At 30.3% G+C, this 20737-nt stretch overlaps 3 protein-coding genes and 1 non-coding gene across 4 annotated transcripts; 2 read left to right on the forward strand and 2 right to left on the reverse strand.

Moving 5' to 3' along the window:
- Nucleotides 1-1006: 1006 nt before the first annotated feature.
- LOC114183664 (early nodulin-like protein 9) lies at nt 1007-2203 on the forward strand. The gene is made up of 2 exons (XM_028070753.2): nt 1007-1282; nt 1387-2203. Exons 1-2 carry the CDS (start codon nt 1084-1086, stop codon nt 1902-1904), a joined length of 717 nt encoding a protein of 238 aa, XP_027926554.1. The 5' UTR covers nt 1007-1083; the 3' UTR covers nt 1905-2203.
- An 806-nt stretch (nt 2204-3009) lies between these two features.
- On the reverse strand, nt 3010-11815 carry LOC114186273 (protein disulfide-isomerase 5-3-like). Its single transcript, XM_028074330.2, has 15 exons — nt 11563-11815; nt 9909-9999; nt 9684-9778; nt 9020-9077; nt 8194-8378; nt 7980-8037; nt 7518-7558; nt 7363-7437; nt 5952-6008; nt 5412-5478; nt 5123-5266; nt 4629-4850; nt 3622-3774; nt 3457-3534; nt 3010-3377 (listed from the first exon to the last, which is right to left on the reverse strand). Exons 1-15 carry the CDS (start codon nt 11601-11603, stop codon nt 3300-3302), a joined length of 1443 nt encoding a protein of 480 aa, XP_027930131.1. The 5' UTR covers nt 11604-11815; the 3' UTR covers nt 3010-3299.
- Nucleotides 11816-13370: 1555 nt separating this feature from the next.
- Nucleotides 13371-13441, forward strand: TRNAG-CCC (transfer RNA glycine (anticodon CCC)). The gene has a single exon. It is a non-coding gene; the product is annotated as a tRNA-Gly (tRNA).
- A 3680-nt stretch (nt 13442-17121) lies between these two features.
- On the reverse strand, nt 17122-18402 carry LOC114185987 (uncharacterized). Its single transcript, XM_028073977.2, has 2 exons — nt 17970-18402; nt 17122-17508 (listed from the first exon to the last, which is right to left on the reverse strand). Exons 1-2 carry the CDS (start codon nt 18270-18272, stop codon nt 17374-17376), a joined length of 438 nt encoding a protein of 145 aa, XP_027929778.1. The 5' UTR covers nt 18273-18402; the 3' UTR covers nt 17122-17373.
- Nucleotides 18403-20737: the final 2335 nt, after the last annotated feature.

Raw genomic sequence — 20737 nt, forward strand, 5'->3', positions numbered from 1 at the left:
ATTAAATCATAATATAATTAATAGTTTTGTAAAAAACATCAGTTACTCCTCAAGATATATGCAAAAAGAAAAAAAAAACTCAGAACTTGTAAATCTAAAAGTACTAAAAAACAAAACCAGGTAAAAGAAACACATTTCTAATTCTAATAAAATTGTTCCGATTCCAACCCCTTATTGGGTGTACTAGAACACAAATTCAAAACAGAATAAAAATAACAACAACACAAAACAACACAAATAGAAAGAAAAAAATATACTAACCAGAAATGAATGTAGAAGTATACCAATCTGACACACCTTTTTCATAATGAAGTAATACCAAATTGATATAACATCATTTTTTATAATTTTTTTAAAACTTACACCATGTCAGAAAAAAATGATTTTTTGACTATTATATTTTGATAATTTTCTCTTACAATCTCAGATGACATTTTTTAAGTGATTTTTCATTTTTTTATTTTTTCATTCTTAATATTTCAAAGCCACTTAGAAAATGACACTTAATGTTATAAGAAAAAGTTATCAAAATTTAGTAGTCAAAATATCATTATACTTTAGAAAATTTTTTAAAAACAAAATGGTACTTTTGCCAACAAAGGCTACACATTCTTCCCCAAACTATTTTGATGAAGAGATGATCTTATAAGTTCCTCATTACTCATTAATACCAAATCTTAGCGAATAATCCCCTTAATTACCCTGTTACTGAGGGTATTATAATTTCCCTGAAGTTGGTATTTTGAAATAAGATATAGGAGGTGAGCTTTTCTAGAATTTTTATACACATAAAAGTAGGATGTCTATAAGCAAAGTATAAATGGATGCACGTTGATACATTAAGATGAAAGATTCAAAGAAACAACTCCTAACAAGGAAAGAGAACTTATGCTTTGCTCCAGAACCAAAGTAACCCAAAGAAGCAGAGAATAAGAAAAAGTTTCAAAAGCTTCACTGCCACATTTTGTAAACTTTACATGCATCTGATGCCTACAAAAACCATGATGTTGGTTCAGTTTATTGCATCCCTCTATCTCCAACATTTCCACCATTTTCTGTGCAATACCCACTTGCCTCTTCTCAATGGCCACCATCTTTTTAAGGTCCAATGAAGTGCTTCATGCCTTGCTCTTCTTCTGTCTCTTGCTCATGGTGCACCACTGTGGTGCCTATGAATTCATAGTTGGAGGCCAAAAGGGTTGGAGTGTGCCAAGTGACCCCAATTCTAACCCTTACAGTCAATGGGCTCAAAAGAGCAGATTTCAAATAGGAGACTCCTTAGGTAAGTTTCTGTTCAAAATTAAGCATGTTTTCATTGGTTTTAACTTCAATCCAAGGCATGAGAGAAAAAAACTATGGTTTTCTGATTCAAGTGTTCAATTGCAGTGTTCAATTACCCTTCTGGCAAAGACTCAGTGATTCAAGTAAGTAGCAAGGACTATGAGAGTTGCAACACTGATGCATATAATGAAAAATTCTCAGACGGTCACACAGTCATCAAGCTCAACCAATCAGGGCCTCACTATTTCATCAGTGGAAACAAAAACAACTGTCTGAAAAATGAGAAACTGGTGGTGATTGTTCTGGCTGACAGGAACAACAAAAACACATACACCAACCAAACAAGTCCTTCACCTTCTCCTTCTCAGTATACAACAGAATCAGTAGCTCCATCCCCGGCACCTTCTCAGCAACAGGTTCCATCTCCAGGGGCAGCACCTCCTCAGCAAAATACTGCTTCTCCACCATCTCCACCCTCTGACCAAACACCAGCTCCAGCTCCTGTTACTGATCAACCTTCTCCTCCTTCTCCTCCTCACAATGCTGCTTCTTCAATTCTGGTCAGTTTTGCTGGTTCTGTTGGAGCATTATTCATGGCCTCAGTTCTGGTTTTTTCTTTCTAAGTGGAGTGTGTATGATGTTGTTGTATGAGTGGTTGAGTATAATTTTTTTAGTTTTACTTTTTTTTTTCTTCCACAGATTCTTTTCTTTTTTCTTTTATGGATTCCTATATACTTTGAGTTCAGTGTTATTAAACTGAACTTTGTTCCGAAGTTGGGATGCTGTTTGATATTTGTTTGTGAAAACTGAGAAATAAGCTGACAAAATATGTACCCTTTTGTGTGCTTCTTATTTGATGATTGTAAAAGTATGATGTATACATGTTGATCTTGAAATAAAGTAAAGCTATTTTTAGTTGTAATAGAGTCACAAAATATGCTAGATTAACGAAATTAGTCCGTATCTAATGGAAATGTTTATTTTGGATTGTTAAGGGATCCCTAAAAGAACACATCTTCATATTTTATCAATAATTTATTTATTATAGTTATGATTGTTTTACTTTGAATAAATAAAGTATAAAAGTCAAAGACTTATTTATACTACTATTTTCTAAAAAGGAATACAAAATAAATAAAAAATTAGCTAAATTAAATTTTATCTAAAATAATTAATAAAAATTTAATGAAAAGGAAAAGCTTTTACTTTCGGTAAAAACTCTTGAGTAAATTACGATGATAATAATATAGATATTTTTTTCATATTAGACTTACACCCTTCCACTTTGCTTTTTCACCATTATAGTGATTTCTTTTATAAAATTAAAGACTCGTGTAATATAAAAGAGAATGACAATGAAATGCTTTTAAAAATAAAGAAAATTTATTGAAATTTAATTTTTTTTTTAGAATTTCTATAATTTTATAAAATATGAAAAATATCTGTTTACTCAAGATTTTAACATTCAAAAAACAGTAAAGAACATTTTAACCAAATTGATAACATAGTTAATACATAATGTTGTATTAATCCCTGTCGTAAATTTATCCCTCTCGTGTGTGTAATCTTGCATGTAACTTCAGATATTTGGATAAAAAGTATTACATTTTTCATAACTTCAGATTAGGTATTCTAATATTGTAGAACCAAACACAAACCTTAGGTGGCACAGGTGCAAGTCAAATTGTTCATTTAAACATTCATTCATTCATGTAAACATTTAATCAAATCAATTTAGTCCCAATTTCACGTTCAAAATCATTAATAATCTAATATCATAGCAACATTAAGTTATCATCATAACAGTACAAGAAATTAGTGGAGGCAAATACATGATGTATTTATGGAGTTCCCAATCCATGTAATGATCGTTTAACTGAATAAAAAACTAAAAAATATTATATTTGTATGCTTTATGGTGGATCCATAGATAACAATCTGCCAAAAGACCTCCTCGCTAAAGTGGATCTGGCGAAATCAACAGTCCTATGCTATAATAAATTGTCAACAGCTATCTATCAAAAATTTTTGCCAAGCTCAACTTTTTTCATTAGTCTAATAGTGTTGTGCAAAATGGAGTCCAAAATTCCAGCAACCTGAAAACCACAGAGAAGACTCGTCAACCATACAAAAAGAGGACAATACAGGTGCTGAACCACAATATGAGATACAAACCGTGAAAACACCACCAATAATAGCACAGACATTCGTAATGAAGTGAGAAAAGGACTTCGGATTTTCTGTTATTAAGACCTGCTCACAAAAAACTATCATGTAAACCAACTGAAAATTATAAAGAAAGGGGAAACTTAATCAAATCCATAATATCCATTTGCAGACCTGCATGGGGGAGAGCTCAAGATGGAACTTAGCAACAGGAATGTGTAAACTCTGTGCCACACTGCTGTGCGCTGTGTACTCATACTCCTCAACTAATTTATAATCTTTTCTTGTTATCACCTCTGTTTTAACCACCTGAAGGTAATGCTCCATCTGTAGCCACAGATATCAGATAAATGTGTAAATCAATCTCCAAGCATCGCAGATGCGCTCATATTTTCTGTAGTTATCAAACATCCATGAAGGTAATAACCATGTCTAAAGTCACCCAAAGATTAGATTCTACTAGAAGTTGTGTTATATATTATAAATGGATTTATTGCCTCCACCTCCATGTTGCTTTCTTTTCATTTGTTATCCTTTTGGATGCTTCAAACAGAGACTACAGATGCATGCCAAAACTAAACACATTTAGGTTCAACAAGTTCACACATTTTAGATAGCAAAACAAAGAGTTAAGAAGGTTGAAGATTAGAGGCCTTTAGAAATCAGTGATATACTTCACCATGCATAGGAGAGTAAAGCTTTTATTTATTTCTGTATTTTTTAATTCTAGAAGTCTAGCAGCAGTCAGTAGTGTATAGAAAAAAGAAAAATGATACTATGACAACTAAATTTTGAAAACTTTCTCTTACAACCTGAGTTGACATCTTTTAAGTGATTTTGGAATATAGAGATAATGAGAAAATAAAAAAATGGAAAGCCACTTAAAAGATGTCAACTCAGGTTGTAAAATAAAGTTGTCAAAATTTAGTTATTATAGTATCATTTTCCTAAAAAGAATGCCCAGATTATGAGTCAAGGAGAAGTGCTGGAATGCAATTTATAGAGAATAATATGTATTATAGTCTAAAAAATGAATAGAACTTCATCACACCCTGGGCATCCTATATCTACCGCATCTTACTCTGGCAGATGCAGAGGCCTATTAACTTCTCCATTAATAATCAAATATGCTGATACAAACCATAACGAGTTAGAGCTTTTTATGTTAAACATTAACTTACAGTAACATTTGCTCCTAAATCACGTGTGTTGATAAATGATAGGCCATTCAGCCTGTCATGGCTGCTACCTACGTAAGGTATCAAGCGCTTCACATCACTCATAACCCTAGGTGACACTTTCCTTCCAAAAGATAAGTGGTTTATGACATGTGACATGTTCATTTGAGAAGCATCAAAGGAATGGGCATCGGATCTAGCTGAGATGACCAAGTTTCCAGGAACCTGCAGAGAGCAAAATAGCTTATTTCAGCATAATATATGTATATTTTTTAAAAGAACAGGAGGTCATATCCACTGTACAACTTTTTTTTAATATTAAAAATAATAGCTTCTATTAAAGGCAAAAAGACAATTTAAAAACTAGTTAGGAACCAAATGTGTCAGTTATTTCCAGAGCAATGTGATCGTTAGTTCATCCTCACACCTAAAACAAGAAAGTACTGGAGTTTTTTTACATTACAGTAAAAGATTAATGTAACCATACAGAAGTTTACCTTCTTAACACGCACATATCCTTCAATTCTACATCCCCCAGCTGATGGTGCTGGTCTTTTATTATGTGACGCAAAATTGGATTTATCCCCCAAACTTAACTTCTGAGATTCTGAAGGGATAGACGCCACTAAATTGTCCATAGTCTGCAGATGAGATACTTCATATCAGGTATGTTTCACTCTAATGGTAAAGAGGTGATGTTCGATTACATTAAAAAGCATTGGGTGGATTCTTTCATGTTAAATTCGATTCAGATAGTGCTAATTTTTAAACTACATATATGTTTACCTTGACTAGGCTATCTGTGTCGCGATCACCGTAATAGGACTCGTGGTCATGATGGCCGTGGTCACTCCTGAAAATAGGAAAGAAGATGACTAGATATTATCAGAAATCTAAAACTTTAAAACCCCAATCACAGACCAAAGAGGTTCAATATTCCGAATGTACATAAACAATAGCTATCTAGATATTGATTGTGTAGATTTCGTAGAATTGAGATTGCCTACAGATAGAATTATTCACTGCTACGACGTTCAAGAAGGAAAGTGTCAGCAGCAGCGCCAAACTACCTTTCATTACTACTATAGGACATGACTCACATCACAAATTACCATATGATCTTCCTTCTAAAGTTAAGCCGGTCCACCTATTCCAAACAAACATCCTTGCATTTTCTCAAATTTTCTTTCATTACCATTGGCCTCTGATCATTATTCCCGTTCTAGACAAGATTTGAGCAAATAAACAAGCATATAATACCTCAAAAAATCGCATGCATATTATGTTTCCCAAAAAGAAAAGTGTAAAAAGAGATCTTGTTATTACCTTACATCACTTCCTTTTCGAAAGATACGAATTGAAGGATACCCTTGTACATGATGGCTGGATATGGAAATGAATACCAAAAAAGACAAGGAAAAATAGAAAAGTTAGCAAAAGTGACAAACGTTTACTTTCAATCAAGCTCAATTAATAAGTATGGCCAATGCTCATCTCCATCTTTATAGTAAGATAAGCACATATCTATAAACTTATATCATAAGATTTTCTGGTCATAATCCATGAAACTTGACATGATTCTAACCTCCCGGATGCAATGACAGAATACATTACATGATATGACAAAAGAACGAATACCTTTGTTAGACTATATGGAAATATCCAATGCTATACTGATCATATCTTTGATAGTCTTTTAGAATTGGTTCCCATATAGTAGGAATATGATTAGTATAAAGGGATTGAGCTCTAGGTTTTGTGATCAAAGTAGCACATCAAATAATTAAGATTTAAAGAGATTATTGTCCCGTCTCTTTTTTTCTGTCCCCGCTCTCTATTGTGGTTGGTAGACTCATAATGCATCTAATTTCAATTCAATGTTTAATATTAAATCGCTTATGGCTTCGGCATGGCACGGTCTTTTCGATATGAATTCAAACCAAGTTGACACGACTTGCTAAATTTCATTTTTTTTTTAAATTTGCACCATTTTGATAATCTCAAAAAGAAATTACCCTACTTTGGTAAAAAAAAAAATCAAAAGGAAATTTTAAGTTTGGTAAAATACTAAAATTGAAAAATCAAGTCTGTTTTCTAATGCCTACACATAACGTATTGCGCATCGTCCAAAATACTCAAACCCCAGGGGAACAATGTTAGATGTCAAGTCTTAAATTTTAAGATTTAAACTTATTTTAACTCTAGAAATCAGCTAGTAAAGCAAAAATTTGATATTTCAAATGTGTTTCATGATAATATTTGAGTTGTTTATGTTAATTGACATATTTTTACTTCAATATTAGTTGAGAAACGCATTTAAAATGTCAAATAAGTTTAACAAAATTTAATTAAAAGATAAAGTTTGAGAATAAAATTAGGTGAAAATTTCGAAAATGATTAATTTCAATTTTAACAAAATCATATTTGACCTTATTTTTACTGTATCTCTAATTTACGTGAGCTTTCAAACAATAAGGAGTTATTCCCTGTTTTCTTCCTATTTTCTTCGGCAGAACGTTAAATCTTTAGTCATTGTTTTCACCAATACATCAGCGTAACTGCCTTATTATAAATATATTATCTCTCTACTTTCAGCCACGCAAAAACTTTCAAAATCATCTACATACGATTCAGTAAAATTATGAACGATAGAAAACGTAAATTATCAATAAACACTACAGAAAGATCAAGGAGATAATCAGCTGCAAGTAAGAAACTGAGTTCTTAAAAAAGGTACCTCCGGCACAATTCTCCATTTTGAGTGCAATCTACCCTCCCCATAACAATACGACCATCCGTCTCGGGATCATATCTACATAAAAAGGCAATCGTAATCAAATTATAAAAGTGTAATCTCTAGGGCTGAGGAAAACACCGTAAAAGTTGAAGTACCTCTCTCTAATTATTTTAGATGCTTTTTCCCATGAAGGTTTCTGAAAGGAAACAGATGACGAAAGTGTCACATAAAAACTTAAACGTTAAACAGAACAACTTCTACATGATTTTTTTCATCACAATTTAGTAATTCATCAATCATATTATATATGCAGATTACATGCACTATGCAGCACTTACACCCTTGCAATGCCATATCATTTAGGCTTCTGCAGCATGAAGTTGCATTAGTCACCATTAAAGTGTATTTGATGATGAGGTTGCATTGCAGTAAGCATTCAAATTAGCCCTTACCCCTACTTACCTAACCGAACGATTATTTCTTAAGGAATAAAAGTTATTGATAATAGAAATAGAAAAGTTAATGGATTTAGACAACTATAAAGACAAGAGGAACCCCTTATTTGTTGAACTAATGTTGAACTAATGAGGAACAAGAAATGAAGATAAAATAATTACCAATCTTTGACTCCAATAACACCAAGGAGCATAAAAATTAATAACTGTAATTGGAAACCTGCCAAAAGGTTATCCAGAATGGGGTTAATGGTACACAAATACTGTTCAGTCCCAGACATCAGAGAGAAAGAACTATTCATCTCTAATATAGCTGAAACTCAAAAAAAAATAAAAATAAATAAAAATGAATGAATTTCTTGATTAACCCACTTACTGGTGAGCATATTTATCAAAATTATCTGTTGTGAGTTCAAGAGAACCTCCAATGGATTCTTCATGTACTTCATTATCGTGCTTTATGTTGATAGTAGCTGGTTCTGAATGGAACTCGTGACCAGTGGTTCTTAAATTTGAATCAATAGAAAACTTACGAACTGTTTTTGTTAGATTCAGCCTGTTCTGAAAACAAGAGGTCACAAATTAAGGACAAGGATTAAATATCAACAAACAGAGACAAGAAGGAATTAAAGCACAGGAAAACATACAATTCATAAAAAGATGAAGATTTTGTCATTTGGAACATAAGGAATAGTGCAAAAAGAAGTATTAAATCTATGTGAAGTACTTCAGCGCCCTGGATTTACATTTAAAGGGAAAATATGGCATATAGAATTTTGAAAATCTATTGATGAACAAATGTTCTGAAGGTTAGAGGAATCTTTATTTAATAAAACTGAAATTTCTACAAGATTCAATGAACAACGTTTTCTAGTGGTTAATTACAGGTTCCTTAGGTCTGAATTCACAAAATTATACAATGTATCTTCGTGAATAGTATCCTCATGTTTAGCCAATTCTTTGCTACTCAATTTCAATGAATACATATGAACTTATCACGTTAAACAAATGGAACTAATAAATACATGGAGATTTTAATTCTTTTGTTGTCTTAAAGACAGACAGTTTAACAGTACTATGGTAAACTCAGGGAGTCTATGACACATTTAATTAACTAATAAAAAACCAAAGTGAAATTTCTAAAACCAGAAGCATAAATGTTTTTTGTAAGAGATGATCAAAAGAAAATAATAGAAACTTACTGTGCCCAGCACATCACTCACATCAACCGCTGCAAACTCACAAGAAAGGGCAGGAAAACTACAATATAAATTGAAGCCATCAGCAAGAAACAATATATAGAGAACAGGAAAGTTCATGAACAGTCATACATAGTAAGAATAATACGATAAATAGCTATAGTTGCTATATGAACTGAACAAGTTATACAAACTCAGAAAAATCATGAAACATATAAAACACAATGATCACAACGGCAACCCTTGATTTCATGCCACTTTCATGTACCATCACGTAATATCAAATGTATAAAAATAATTAAAACAGGGTTCCAGTTTTTCAGCTTCAATTCCAGTTTGAAAAGAAGCTTGAAAGGAAGAAAGAGGTGTACTACATGAAAAATAAAAGGTAAGTAAACCTCTCGAAGTAAATATTTCTGTCTAATAAGAAGTCAAATTACAATTCATTTTCTTTAACAAATTAACCAAAATTTTAATGATTGAGTTATCAAACTCCTAAGAGGTGTCCTTCGTAGATTTTTCAGTGGAGAGTTACACGCATTCTTGATAACAAGAGTGATGGTATACAAATATCATGCAGCACAAGCTCTACGCGGTGTACGAAGTCCATGCGGGAAAAACAATGAAGCTATATACAAACATAGAAAAAGCCTATTTAGCCTTTTACCTCATATTGAAATCTATACGTAAATAGTCCCCATCACTACTCTTGTCAACAATAACAGATGTAGCGGTGCTGACAGACAAATAACTATTAAGTTCCTGCAACACAGTTGCATGTAATAAATCAATATGAATTTTGACAACCAAATTGAGGCATGAGACCTAATATCAATCCTAGAAAAGGCTTCACATGTAATAAACATAAACAATAGTGGTAAAAGCTACAGACCATTCCAAACAAAAACACCATGCAGAGAGCTGCTATTATGGATAACCCTGCTCCTGATAATGAAGCCTCAGTTAAATCCCTTGGGATTTTTCTGCAGACAGAAGACAAACAGTAGGCACATATTTATTAGCAAAGGATACCCGTATATAATTTGAATGCTTTTACTTGAGTAATTTAATTTCTTATTCCACTCTCCCTCAAAGAATAACATGTCATTTAATTCTTGTTTACTGCTTCCATTTATTGTTTTCAGTTTTTCACAAATAATTACAACATTAACACTTTGTTTTTACTTTATTTGTTGTTTCCAAAGATTTACATAAGAAACAAGGAAAACAAACAAAATCTTGTTTTCAGCGTTTCGTACACATATTTATTAATAGGATTGAACTTAAAAACAAAATGACTATTTTCTAAATGTTTGTAAAAACAAGAAAGAAATAAAAACACAAAATAGTTTTTTTCAAACCAAGCAGGCCCTTAATTTTTCGTTTTCAAAATTTATTTAAATATTATTAAACATATCTTACTTTTCAGTTTCAAACATCTTCTCTCTTTAAATCCATGATTTCACACATACCAGATGAATTCCGAGAAGGCACAGGATATTCACCATTTACAATTAAAAGTTAAATTGCTTGTAACAAATACACTAAGTGGACTCCATATACTACCATTTCTTGTACAATTTTAAATTAGTACAATTGTCACTGTCAGTATAAAACATTTAGCACTTTCAGTAAGCAACGATGTATCACATCACAGTACTTAAAAAGGCTTCTCCCTACCGGTAAAAACATTCAATATTTTGTCGGAGATGATAGCTAGCACATGGTTCATAGTATAATATCTCAAAATTAAACTCACCGAGAAAATCCAGAAACATCGCTAATAAAAGTTAAAAACACATGATTCCTTATACGTGTATATGAAGTGAAACATGTTGACAAGGTTCATGCATATAAAAAGTCTTTATTAATAGAGACAAATATCCAAATATCCATTTGGATTATTTATATCCTCATCGTCTAGAAAGTGGTCATTGCACATCCCAAACAAAATTCAAAACTAAATCCTCCATTCACTAATATGTATTTTTGCCTCCATTTTTCACATACACACACTGATTAAATACCGCTTCTTATGCTGCACATTTCCCCGAATCACACACAACTCACAAATAAATCCACGACCATGTTAACTGCAATGTAAGGTTCCTGAAGTGTCCACAACCACAATTGAGGCTGCATCTGTCACATTTATCAATAATATTCCAAATATCACGGAAAACGACGAAACTGCATTTGCAACAGCTTTTAAAACATTTGCCAAATGCATAACAGAAGCAAAACGAATTGAATTGATTTACCGCTACACTACAAACAGAGTCAAATGCTACGCTACAAACAAGAAAAACCAAGTATAGAAAGCGAACAACAGAGAGAGTAATAATCATTATATGAAGCAATCCATAAGTACAAGTTTACATTTACGATCAAATTAATGGAGCCACCGGCATTGCAGCTGAAGATTTATACGTGCATTCAACATAAAGATAGATTGAACAAACAAGGTGATCCAAAAAAAAACACGAAATGCACGATTGTGGAAGAAAAGAAAAGAGAGATAGATACGAAGAGAAGGAGATTCTAACCTGTAAAAATCCACGGATTTGAGTTTGCTGGAGGAAATCATGGTTGCGAGAAAGCAAAATTTTAAGGAAAATAGAAAGGAAAATGAAAGAGGAGGATAGATGAATAGGAGAATAGAAGAAAGCTCAAATCCCAAAGGATTGAGATTTGAGAGTGCAAATGGAAATGTATTGGTATTAGATCGAAGGAGAAGGAACTTTTGCTTCAACTGTTAGCTTTTCCGTTGAGTTTTCCTTCAATACTAACTAAAACTCCGCGCACTCTGTCTCTCTCATTCAGTTTGCGCAAAAATTATTATATTTTATTTATTTTTTATTTTCATTTTTATTTTAAATCTGTGTGTTCAGTACTTCCCACGAATAAAATAGTATAAGAAAACACCTTTACAAAATAAAAAGTATAAAAAAATCATACAATAAAATGTGACTAAATTTGGAATACCTTGTAACTAACTTAAAAATATTCTATATGTTTCATTTTTCCTTTGTAATACTGTGCAGTAGTTGAAACTTTAGAATGCCTTACTATTTTTATATGCATCTATATATATATATATATAAATTTTAAATAAATTGTTATAATTTTAATATCCTAATTTATACTTTCACTATAGTTTCATTATTGAAAATTTTAATTTCTAAAACTATTGATGGTGGATTTATTACAAAGGAGTATTGAAATTATCATTGCAAGTTCTTAAATAGCTTCCTCTTTACTCTGCTCATCATGCATAGGGTGGAGGTTTGCACTATCATCATTAAGATATGTGCAAAAAGTAAAAAAGATGAAGGGTCAACTACTGTTTTTAGTCAACATTGTTAAGATTGGGATTTTAATGAAAGAGAGAGACTTTTTATTTTGCAATCTTGTTCATATGACCTATAATGCTATCCAAAAGTTATAACCATGATGCACGAGGAAGAAGAAAATCAAAGAGAGGAAGAAGATAAAGGAAAAGAAGAAGAGGAATCAAAATTTGAGTTATTTTTGAGAAAAAAAAAACAATAGTAATTTACCATATTATGTCGCGTGTATTTGATTAGACTCGTATTTATGTTTTTTTTTTTAATTCTATCAAGTGTGTTGACAAAATTTAGAAAAAATATAATGTAAAAGGAGAAATAGATAAAAGTGATCAAATGGATTATTTTTTAGATAAATATACCAAAAATAGTTTACACAGTCTTATTTTATTTTATACTATGGCTTAAAATTATAATAAATATCACTCATATGTTTTCTAATTTTATTTTACTTTTCAGAAAATCGCATTTGTATCTCTATAATTTTAAAACAATTCACTTAATATATGTTTTTAGTGAATATCACATGTTTCTTAATTTTTCAATAAATATCTATCTCATCATCTTTTAATACATAACAAAACTTTCCTACTTTATGTTGTCTTAAATAAAGTGACATTCACCTTTATTATTTTCTTTATAAAAAAAGTAAATTTTAATTTTTGCTTACGAAAGGTTTTTTTATTTTATATCTTAAAATGTTAATTTTTAATTTCCATCAGTTTTATTTTAGTTTCAGTAAATAAGGTATTTTTAAATAAAGTGAAAAAAAAAAACGAGTTTCAGTGTGAGAGATATGCATATTATTTATTGAAAACATAATAAATATTAATATCAGATTAAAAAACTAAAGGGGAGATTAAAAAACTAAAGGGGTGTAAATTTGTTTATATAAAAAAGACTATAAGAGGATAGAAGTTTAATTTAAAACCGAAGATGTAACCAAAATTTTAGAACCTAATAATTATTTATATATTTATATGTTACATGCTTAAAACTAACGAAAAGTGCATCTGGTGTAGTGGTATCATAGTACCCTCCCACGGTACTGACCGGGGTTCGATTCCCCGGATGCGCAAACTTTTAAACTTTAATTTTTTTAATTGAATTTAACGGTTTTTATTGTTTGTCATGTATAAATTATCTGAGTCCAAAATAGTTTCTAACATTTTATTTTTTTTCTCCAAAACAGTAGTTATTTTAATTTTTTAAGCCATTTTTTTTTAACATTACACCTGTACATAGTTAAAAGTAATCAATTGAGAACTACTTGTATTAAGAAAAACATAGAAGTAGTTGAAAAGTTATTTTTTTCAAATTTGTACTGATTGAATATTTCTAGTGTCAGAAGTTTAAAAATACTAACTTTTAGAACTCTGAAAATATGTAACAAGTGATAATTGATATAATCATATAATATCAAAATACTTTAAAAAAAAACTCAATAATAATTAGGCTAAGAAAAAAACATAAAGATCCTCGGTAGGGAGAGAGCTTATGCACAATGGTTCCTTCCTCTGGACCACTACTTCCTGCACCCATGTTTTCTTCCTGCACTTCCACAATCTTTAAAATACCAACAATATTCTTTTGGGAAAGTTTATTTGTTGGATTTATTTGTTGGGGTTATAATAAGATCGAGTAAGAAATAGACACAGGAAAAGTTTTAGAAACCCTAAAACCCAGAAAATTTTGGATCCCCGCCTTATTTTTTTTCTATTTTCTTCTTTTTTGTAATTTTTAAAAATTTTAATTTGGCTACATAATTTTAAAAATAACATTTCAAGATTTAAATATTAAATTTAATAAACCTATGTTCTATAAAGATTTTATTTATTAAGAAAATAGTCATATTTAAAGTTTTATTTTTTATGTACACTGGTTCCTTGATCGACAATTATTGTAGTATGATAAATCGTCATTAAATCTACAATCTACGATATTAATTTTATATTTTAGATGGTATAATTTGAAATATAAATCTTTCTGGATTGTGTGATTCCGAAGATCTATCGGTTTCATATTTAAGTAGGTGTAGAAAAAAATTAAATAAAAGGTGTATTACCTTTAAAAAAATATATCATGATATCAGTTTTATTAACTGTTATTCTGTGTAAATGTTTTTATCAAAGTGAATTTAATTAACGTATTATTGATTTATAAAGTGTCTATTGATTTAATTAACATATTAAAAACTTTTAAATTTATAATAATCTTTATTTTGCATTCAAAAGTTAGTTGTCTGTTTAGATATGTTACAAATTTTCTTTAAAAACAATGTTCTCACAATTCAGATAAATACTGCAATGATCTTTTTATTTTCATCCTCTTTTCTCTTTATAGTTTTTGAGCTTTGAAGAGTTTAACTTGAAATAGATTTCTTTAATCTACATATAGAGTTTTTTTTAGACATATAGTATTATTTAATTTTGTTTGATTTTTCATACATCTCCACATCTCCACATCTTATATATTCTTTTGATTATTTCAAAAAAATTAGTGATTTTCATATTCAAATTAAATATATATGACATACAAACAAACAACTTATTTTACGTTTCAATAAGAGATGTAATGCGAAAGGGACTTAGTCTCACCTTAAGTAGAAATGAGAATATTTGATAATATATAAAGAAGAAAACCTACAAATTTATTATGTTAAAATTTTAGATTTGAGGTGACATCATAATCTCTCATATGGATTGTCTTATGACTCATTGGTATCTAATATTCCTACAAAATGAAGAATTTTAATTTGTGATTTTTTTGAATCGAAAGTATTTCTAGTAAGTGTTTGAGGCAAGTGTACTAATATGGACATACTCATACTTGAAGAGTAAATTGCAACATATATGGAAGAAGACTCATAAACCCATTAAGATTTCTAATATTGGAGGCAGTGTCACAACAAGTTGAAAGCACAATTTCTTTTATCAATTTAGGAAAGAATAGACAAAAACATTGTCTTTCTCAATAAAAACAATTCCAAGCGTCATAAACAATGCATCTATCATTTCAAAACATTATTCTTTAAGTGTTCTCAAGAAAAAATTGGAGAGATTTTGCCCAATACCAAAAGGAGGTGGCAACATTGTTACAATCCTCCATTAGCAACACGAAGCACAAACAACAAGGCGTGACATGGGTGACACATAACAATGTTATTGCACAAATAAAAATATTCAACACCAACCTTTCTCCCATGATATAACACGCAACACTACTTTGTTTATCAAATATGATAATGATATTTTGACCCAATTTTTTTGATCCATTTTTAATCCACTACTTCAATCACCCTTCAAGTATTTATTTTGATTTTTTTAGTGGTGTGATGTGATAATCTAATGGTGATTGAAATGGTAGGTTAAAAGTGGGTCAAAAAAGTTGGTCAAAATATCATTATCCTAAAAAATAATCATTTTTAGAATAAGTGTACCCACATAAAAAATACAAATAAGAGCACACAATTAAATTATAATTTTATTGGGATAAAATTGTAAATCCTCTCATAAATTTTATAAATATTTTATACAATTTTTACAAAGTTAAAAACTCAACTTGTTGGATAAGGAATTCTAACAATTTTAAGAATTTGAAATACTTACAATTGAATTTTCTTTATTTTTAAAATAGTTTGTTTGGATGGAGTAATTAGAATACCTTAGGTTTTAATTTTCTTGTTTGGATAAAATTTAACTTCTCTTTTAAGTCAAAATTTTAGTTCACGTCGACTTAGCTTGACTTTCGATTCAGATAAACTCATCTTGAATCGTCTTGACTGTGTGATCGAGACCATACTCTTAATCTTCGATCTGGGTCGTCTGGACCCTAGGATCGGGACAACTCGTCTCGACCTTTGGCTTGAATGACTTGACCTGACCTTATGCTCGGATTGACTTGTTTTGATATTTGATCCGAGCTTAGTCATCATGACATACGACTCGAGATAGTTCGTCACGACCCATAACGATCTTTGACCCAACAAACACATCACAACCTTCGAGGGCTTTCTCATGTTCTGGTTGATTCGACTCAACATTCAGCCGAGCCAAATCAGCTAGACCTTTTAACCGAATCAGATTCATCTTGACCTTCAGCCTGGACTGAATTTGGTTAACCTTCAGCTTGAGCTGAATCGGGTTGACTTTTGGCCTGGGTTAACCTTCGACAGTCCAATTTGTCTCGACCTTCAACCCACATCGAATTATTTTTTCCATTACGATCCCAGTCGAATCGACTCGACCTTCAATTCAAATCGAATTAATTTGACCTTTGTTCCAGGATAAATCAGCTCGACCTTTGAACAAGACCGAATCGACTTAACCTTCGACCCAGATCATATTAACTTGAATTATGATGAAATCAATAAAACAAAATTTTTAATTTTTATATTATTTTTTTATATTACTCAATTTTACTTTAATGAATACTTATGAAAAAAATAATAATTGATGAACAATTAAGTTCTCTCAAAATAAAATTTTTTGTGAAAATAAAATAAAATAGTTGTTAAGTATAGCTTATTATCACTCTTTTCACATGTTTCTTCTTAGATTCTAGTTGTGGGTGGTTAGTTTTCATACGGAAGGGCGGAATTCTTTTGTTACAATTCAAATAGTTTCTAATGGATAGGGTTTGCTTCATAATAGATTTATGTTCCTTAAATAAATATAAAAGTGCTATTGATAGTGTAAAAGATTAAATGATGCCAATGGAAACAAGTAAAACGACTTTATAAATTTGAAAACAATGATTGGATTGATTCATAATATATATGGAACATGTTCTAGCTGTCTGGCAAGTATTATATTGCCTTAAAAAAAAGATTATCCATTATGTGCACTAATTAAGAGAGAGAAATTCATAAGTATTTTCAACACTCAAGAGTTCATAATTTTCTCATTTTCCTTTTTCTTGTTGCACATTCATATTCATTTTCTTTTCCTGTGGGTGTCAATGGATATTTTCCCAAATGCATATATATTAGGTCGTTTTTCATAGAATAAATCAACCAATGTATTTCGCTATCATCGACATAGGAACTAAGCAAAGACCTTTCTTCTTCAGTTCTGTGTGGTCATTGTCCCTTCTGAAACCCAGTTCTTGACTTTCATCTCTCTCTCTTGGGGTATTTCTTTTTCCCTACAAAAACAAAAAAGAACAATTAGCTTACAAAAAAAAAAAAAAACTTAAATTGTTCATTAACTTAGTTCCATAATCAACATGCATGTATATGGATATCAAGCTTCTGAGTCTGAAGAAGGAAAGGTAATAAGGAAAAAGATAGAATAATAATTATTTCTGAAGTAAACGGTTCCAACCTTCAATTAATCAAGCACAAAATTCGAATTTTTTTCAAATATCTTTTCTTTTCTTCCAAACAGCAAGAATGTAAAAAAATAATTATACATACATTGAGTTTATCTAATTAATCTGGAAATTCTCCATTTTTTCTTTCCCTTTTGCTTTGTTAAACTGGTTCTCCAATAATTATAAAATTACTAGCATGTTATAAATATAGTATACCTTAACTTTCACTAAATGAAAAGAAAAGACATTAATGCATATAGAAGAAGAAGAAGAAAAGAAGAAAAATAATGAACCTTGGAGCCTTTGACTGGAGAACTTGCAGTATCTTCCAAAGCATCATCAACCACTAAAGAAGTTTTGATCTTCTTTCTCTTCCTGAAACATGATTCCTCAGGTTGCGTGGTGTGATCATGAGTTAACATTTTCTCAGCAGCACAGGCAAAGAGGGTGGAGTAGCTATCAACACCAGAGAAAGACACAGAACAACGTTTGTGATCATCAATATTGTTAAGGAAATCCTCAAAGTACTTAGTCCAACCACTCTCCTCAGAGGAGTCACACTCACTTGTCGGAGGTTTGGTTATGGCAGAACTCATAGAAGCTGCACCTTGGTTTTTGATCAGAAACCCAATAAGAAGATAAGATGAAGAAACGATGATGAAATATTAGTGGGGTTGGGTGGTGAGAAGTTTTAAAAAAGCAATGAAGAGTGTAGTTATAACATATGCAATAAACAATGAAGAAAATATGATTAAATAGAGAGACTTTGGAATCTTGGGGTGGGACATAGAGTAGGGGAAGTTAAACTAAGGTATGTGTCATTATGTGTGTGAGTGTTTGACCTTTGTGGTATATTGGAAGAGATTTGGCGAAAATTTCTTCATGGCGGAGTTAACTTTCCACTATTGCTTTGAATTAGTCATTGTTTCGCCCTACCTACACAACCTTGCAAATGTTCTTTCGGCTTTATTCATTCATTCCCTAATCTCAAACTCTCGCCACAAACTAATCTCATCTTTCTAATAATTTGGTTATATCGTAATCAATTTCTCTTCAATATGGTTTTCCTTTTGCTGGTTTTATATTTATGGTTTCATCAAAGTTCTTTAGATGAAAAATGTCACAAATTCATTGAATTGGTAAGGAGACCCGTATCGACGTCAATTTACGGTATATAAGTGGAAGTGGATATAAACTTCATCTTATAAATCAATTTTGTAAAGTTAAATTAGATTTAAAGTCAATATTTTAACATATATCAAAATTACGGATTAAAGTTTATTTTAACTAAATTATTGTTATTGGACCTTATCACTGTAAGATTATTTATTAATGTTTAGTCTCACGTTCTAGATATATCATTAATCTTAAAAATCAATTTTGTGAGGTTAAATTAAATTTAAACTCTACTTTTTAATTAATTATAAAATATTATTATTTTAGTGATTTATAGAAGGAATATGAAAGAATGTTGATTATATATGAAGATGGTTAGATAAGATGTCTTTCTCACATAAATCATGATGCAGTATCAATGGAATAGTTTTAGTTGAATATATAATAAATATTAGCCAGAATAATTGATTGATATATAATTCAATTCAAACGTATCCAATTATAAATATATCTATATAGTTTGCTGCGAAAGTTTGAGTTAATTTATATATCTATTAATCACCGGTCTCTCTCGGAATAAGAATGTTTACAATAAAATAAATAAAAATGGAAAATAAATTAACAAATAAAAAACAAGATGTAGACTGTGGAAGAACGCAGCATGGCATATGGTGACGAAGTTGTAATTATTTATTTATTGTGGAAAAAATGTAATGATAGTTAATTTATTAATTAAAAATATTAATTGAATATTAAGACTCGGAACTAAAGACCTACATGTTATCATTTTTATTTCAATTTCATCCAACGACAAGAATAGAAAAAAAAAATCAAAAGAATAACTCTACTTCATATACCACACAAAACACATATAGAAATAACATAACTAGTCTAAAAAAAAAAAAAAATCACACTGCATGTAGGGATGACAAAAATATCCGTACCCGCAGATATCCGCGGATAAAATTCGTGATGGATAGTTAATATTCGCAGATATTTATTACCCGCGGGTAGCGGATAGCGGATATTTTAATATCTGCTTATAAACGGGTCGGGTATGAGTATCATACTATCTGTATCTGCGGGTACCCGTTACCCGTAAAAAAATTAAAATTAAAATGGGATGATGGGATGATGAAAATGTGCATATCTAATCTTTGTAGATAAAATCCATAATGGGTGAAAAATAAATTAATAAATAGGTGTTAACAAATATTTTAAATAATATGTGTACTCATCATTTTCTTTTTTAAATATATAATATTTACAAGAATGAATTTCCTAACTTCCACGTGTTAGTATAAATGTGTAGACTATTTGTATACAGGACAATGATACTTTAACCCACTTTTTTTTATTCACTTTTAATTCACCACTTCAATCACTATTAGATCATCACATCACTAAAAAAAATATAAAAAAAATGATCTGGTGATTAAAGCTAACTAGAAATACAATTGAAAAAGAATTTAGAATCTTCCTATTTATTTAGAATATTATTTGATATAAAAATGTAGATTCTTGTACTTTAATTAATTTCAATATTTAAGTTTGTTTTTTTATTCATTTTAGAAAATCACTCCTAAAATAAATTTATGAACTTAAACAAATTTATCGTATATTTATGTAAATAATTTCATCTTCAATTATGTATACGTTTTTAACATAAGTTTATTGGGAAAAATGTATAAGAATAATTGCCAAATTTTAAAAGAAGAGGAAAATCTTAAAAAGAAGATAAGAAATAGAAAATGTAAGAAATTACTCCATCTTCAGTCAATTCATCTCATTTTAATCCATATTCATCAAAAATATTTAAAAAGCTTTAAATTAATTTTACTTTTACAAATCAGACATTAATTGATTTGGAAATTCAACTATAATATTTATAACTTGCTTTGCTTCTCGGTTAATTTATAAAAGTTATTGAAAGTATAATCGTGAA

The sequence above is a fragment of the Vigna unguiculata genome, chromosome 5, assembly GCF_037176805.1.
Source record: "Vigna unguiculata cultivar grain cowpea cultivar isolate G323 ecotype 2 chromosome 5, ASM3717680v1, whole genome shotgun sequence".
Lineage (NCBI taxonomy): Eukaryota > Viridiplantae > Streptophyta > Magnoliopsida > Fabales > Fabaceae > Vigna > Vigna unguiculata.